General features: G+C 39.4%; 1 protein-coding gene across 2 annotated transcripts in view; it reads right to left on the reverse strand.

The window, feature by feature from the left end:
- Positions 1-1,094: 1,094 nt before the first annotated feature.
- The window catches only part of PLA2G12B (phospholipase A2 group XIIB), a 21,267-nt gene continuing 17,201 nt past the window's right edge, over positions 1,095-5,160 (reverse strand). The window contains exon 4 of one of the 2 annotated variants that reach the window (XM_007120708.3): positions 1,095-1,635. In XM_007120708.3, coding sequence (XP_007120770.1) covers positions 1,517-1,635 — 119 coding nt within the window. In that variant the 3' untranslated portion in view covers positions 1,095-1,516. Of the gene's footprint in view, positions 1,639-5,160 lie in introns of both variants that reach the window. The other variant, XM_007120707.3, reaches the window with a different exon arrangement.

Below are 5,160 nucleotides of genomic sequence, written 5' to 3' on the forward strand. Positions count from 1 at the left end.
TTTAAGTGGTTCAATGACTGAACTGTAAACAAAATTAAAATGTGGTACCATATGCCCTGTTATTTGGCATTCTATGCCCTCAGACTGATAAGACAATAGAAAAAGGTATAAAACTATACCATACTCTATTTTGTAGGTGCTTAATAAATTTTATTGAGATAAATATCCTAAACCACAGAGATTAATGTTATCTGCAGTTAAATCTGATTTCTTAATATGCCAATTCATTTTATGGCTTTACATAAGATCAGAAAACAGTTTTTCTTCTGTTTTTTTTTTTTAGAAACAACTGCAACAAACACTTCGTATTGGAACCAGTGAAATTAATTAACAAAAGGAAGGGAAAGGAGAAAATGATGTAGATCAAAGGTTGGCAAACTTTTTCTGTAAAGGGCCAAAGGGTAACTAGTTTAGGCTTCCTGGGCCATACAGGCCCTGTCACAACTACTCAACTCTGTTGTCCTAGCACAGGAACAGCCGTAAACAAATGTGAGCCTGGCTGCGTTCCAGGAAAACTTTACCAAAACAGGTGTTGGGCCTGATCTGGCCCATGGGCCTTCATTTGTCAATCCCTGACTTTAGTGTCCCTCAGGCCTCACAGTGCCTCAGAATCACTGGGGAGTGTTTTTAAAATACCAACACGTAGGTACCCACCCCAGAGATTCTTTGGTTTTTTTTAATGCTTCTCAGGTGACTCTAATCTGCAGTCAGGGCTGAGAACCATAGTTTAGAGAATGGCCCTCGGTCTCTCACTCCCCTCAGTTTTCAGGGATTTTCCTAGCTGTCTTCAGTGGCAGTTTTTACCAAGTGCTTCTCAGATCTTAACAGGACACTAATACCACTTAATAATTGGGAATTTCAACAGGAATAGTTCAAAGAAGGAAAAAAATGGAACCTTAGAGGCCTAACGCCATCTGACCTGTACCTCCATTGGCTTTAATCAGGTAAGCCTCTGACCTTGCCTTGTTCTTATCTCTTCAGCACCAGTGGGAATAACTGTTATCATTGATGGAACTTACCAGGTTGGGTTCTGTTCTCTTCTAAGTGAAATGGAAGCATATTGGTGATAATGGAATTCATTCATCTCTTTTCAAATTATCTAAAAAGTACACTTTATTAAATGTGAGATGCTTACTGGCAACTGAAACATGGACCAGAGGAAAGTCATTGCCTCCCAAATGGTTGGCCTCTCCAAAATTTCACTTATGAATATAATTATTAATTCCAGGAATCCTGGTATTTTAGTCTTTAAACTAAGAACTGAATTTCCAGGCAAATATGTCTTGGTTGGGGAGACCAGTGTTAAAGTGAAGTATAGTCTTCAAATCACTCCATGTCTTTTTTCCAGTTCTCCTCAAACGATGATTCACTTTTCAGCTGTAGAATAGTGTTTCCTTTCTCCTGCTTTGCGGTATCCAAATTTTTGGAAAAAAGAATGAGACACATCTGCCATACTACCATCTCCCAGACTGACGGCTGTGGTGTCACTCAAAATGGGAAAGGAATCACCTCTTCCTCATAAGTCTTCTTTCTCCTCTTCTGCACAGATGCAGGCTGCCCGCTGACTGTTCATAAAGGGCCGGCAGCCCAAGGTCCATACAGTGTTGAACACAGTATCAGCCAGAGAATCACAGGCTACTTGAAAAAGATTAAGAGAAATATAAAGGTTAATATACAAGACTACCCCAAGTAGTCTGAGTAATTTTGAAGAGGCAGCGTATTTCCAAGGATAACATGATACCCAGAGAAAAGTAGAGGCAGTGATCCAAATACAGAATTAAAATGAAAAAACAGATTTAAGAGAAGCTTTTTCAGAGGAGCTTCTATCCAATCTAGTAAAGCAGAACACACTTTGGGACGCCCTCCTTTTACGGGCCTCCAGGTAGAAACCATGATTAGCAATCAGAATGCCCCACATCGCTCTGCTCACTCCATGGAAAATTTACCTTTTTTTTTTTTTTTTTCAGAATACTCCCTCAAATAACACTGCTATGTTTCCTATAGCTTTCCCTATTCAAATGTGGGATGAATAACCAGGTTGCTAATATTTCGTGGAGGATTTTTGCATCTGTATTCATCAGGGATATTGGCCTGTAATTTTATTTTCTTGTGGTGTCCTTATCTGGTTTTGGAATAGGGTAGTGCTGGCCTCTTAAAATGTCTTTGGAAGTGTTCCCTCCTCGTCTACTTTTTGAAAGAAGGATTGGTATTAATTCTTCTTTAAATGTTGAAGCCATTTAAATGGCTGACTAATTCTTCTTTGAATGTTGAAGCCACTTTAAAAGTGAAGCCAGGGCTTCCCTGGTGGCACAGTGGTTGAGAGTCCTCCTGCCGGTGCAGGGGACACGGGTTCGTGTCCCGGTCCGGGAGGATCCCGCATGCCGTGGAGCGGCTGGACCCGTGGACCATGGCCGCTGAGCCTGCGCGTCTGGAGCCTGTGCTCCGCAGCGGGAGAGGCCACAACAGTGAGAGGCCCGTGTACCACAAAAAAAAAAAAAAAAAAAAAAGTGAAGCCAAAAATAACCCGAAAAACCAAAAAAAAAACATGAAGCCACCTGGTCCTAAATTTTTGTTTGTTGGGAGATTTTTGATTACTGATTCAATCTCCTTACTAGTAACAGTTCTGATCAGATTTTCTATTTCCTCATGATTCATTCTTGGTAGGTTGTATGTTTCTAGGAATTTATCCATTTCTTCTAGGCTGTCTAACTTGGTGTATAATTTTTCATGGTAGTCTTTTATGGTTCTTTGTATTTCTGTGATATTAGTTTTAATGTTTCCTCTTTCATCTCTGATTTTATTTATTTGCATCCTCTTTTTTTTTCTTGGCCAACCTAGCTAAAGTTTTGTCTATTTTATCTATTTTAAAAAACAGCTCTCAGTTTAATTGATCTTTTCTATTGTCCTTTTAGTATCTATTTCATTTATTTCCACTCTGATCTTTCTTATTTCCTTCCTTCTACAAGCTTTAGGCTTCATTTGCTTTTCTTTTTCTAGTTCTTTGAGGTGTAAAGTTAGGTTGTTGATGTGAGATCCTTCTTTTTTTTGATGTTGACATTTATTGCTATAAACTTCCCTCTTAGGACTGCTTTTACTGCATCTCATAAGTCTTGGTGTGTTATAGTCTCTTCTGATTTCTTCTTTGGCATATTGGTTGTTCAGTAGCATGTTGTTTAATCTCCACATTGTTCTCACCACTTCTATTCAATACTGTACTAGAAGTTCTAGCCAGAGCAATTGGCAAGAGAAAGAAATAAAAGGCATCTAAATTGAAAGGAAGACAATATGCAGATGACATTATCTTGTGTACAGAAAAGCCTAAGGAATCTACTAAAAATTTCTTGGAACTAATAAATGAGTTGAGTAAGGTTGCAAGATAAAAGATCAGTATACAAAAATCAATTGTAGTTGTATACATTATCAGCAAATAATCTGAAAATACAATTGAAAAAACAATTCCCTTTATAATAGCATCGAGGGATTTCCCTGGTGGCACGGTGGTTAAGAATCCGCCTGCCAATGCAGGGGACACGGGTTCAATCCCTGGTCCAGGAAGATCCCACAGGCTGTGGAGCAACTGAGCCCTTGTGCCACAACTACTGAGGCTGCGTGCTGCAATTATTAGAGCTCGCATGCCTAGAGCCCATGCTCTGCAACAAGAGAAGCCACTGCAATGAGAAGCATGTGCACCACAGTGAAGAGTAGCTCCCACTTACTGCAACTAGAGAAAGCCTGCATGCAGCAACAAAGACACAACACAGCCAAAAAAAAAAAAAAGCATCAAAAAGGATAAAATACTTAGGAACAAATTAAACAAAGGAGTATCAGACCTGTGCTCTGAAAACTATAAAACATTGTTGAAAGAAATTAAAGAAGACCCAAATAAGTGGAAAGACATTCATGTTCATCGATCAGAAAACATAATTTTGTTAAGATGGCAACACTCCTCGGGACTTCCCTAGTGGTCCAGTGCAAAAGAATCCGCCTTACAATGCAGGGGACACGGGTTCGATCCCTGGTCAGGGAACTAAGATCCCACATGCTGCAGGGCACCTAAACCCACGCACCACAACTACTGAGCTCGCACACCTCAACTAGAGAGCCTGCGTGCCGCAAACTACAGAGCCCACGTGCTCTGGAACCCGTGCACCACAACTACAGAGCCCATGCGCCCTGGAGCCTGTGCACCACAACTAGAGATGAGAAAACCCGCACGCCACAACTAGAGAGAAGGCTGTGCACCACGACAAAGAGCCCACGTGCCGCAATGAAAGATCCCGCCTGCCTCAGCAAAGATCCCATGTGCTGCAACTAAGACCCAAAGCAGCCAAAAATAAATAAATCTTAAAAAAAAAAAGATGGCAATACTCCTCAAATGGATTTACAGAGTCAACAATAGTCCTATCAAAATTCCACCTGCCATTTCTTGAAGAATTTGACAAGCTGAACCTAAAATTCATATGGAAATGCAAGAGATCCAGAATACCTGAAGAAATCTTGAAAAAGAACAAAGTTGAAGGACACGTCCTGATTTCAAAATTTACTACAAAATTACAATAATAAGAACAGTGTGGTACTGGCATAGATCAATGGAATAGAATTGAAAATAAACACTGCAATTATGGCAAATTGATTTTTGGCAAGGGTGCAAAGACAATTTATTGTGGGAAAGAATAGTCTCTTTCAACAAATGGTGCAGGAACAAATGGTGGGAAAGAATAGTCTTTTTCAACAAATGGTGTATGTCCACATACAAAAGAATGAAGTTGGACCCCTTTCTTACACAAAAATTAACTAAAATGTATCACAGGTCTAAATATATGAACTAAAACAAAACTCTTAGAAGAAAACTTAGGAGTAAATCTTTGTGACCTTGAGTTAGGCTAACCCTTTTTACATATGACACCAAAAGTACAAGAAAAATTTTTTAAAAGGATAAAAAGGACTTAATCAAAATGTAAAACTTTTGGGCTGCAAATTATATCATCAAGGAAGTGAAAAATCAACTCATAAAATGAGAGAAAACATTTGCAAGTCATATATCTGATAGAAGATTTGCATCCAGAATATATACAAGAAGTCTTATGACTCAATAATAGAAAGACAAATAGGGGCTTCCCTGGTGGCGCAGTGGTTGAGAATCTGCCTGCCAATGCAGGG

The sequence above is a fragment of the Physeter macrocephalus genome, chromosome 20 (genome assembly GCF_002837175.3).
Source record: "Physeter macrocephalus isolate SW-GA chromosome 20, ASM283717v5, whole genome shotgun sequence".
Lineage (NCBI taxonomy): Eukaryota > Metazoa > Chordata > Mammalia > Artiodactyla > Physeteridae > Physeter > Physeter macrocephalus.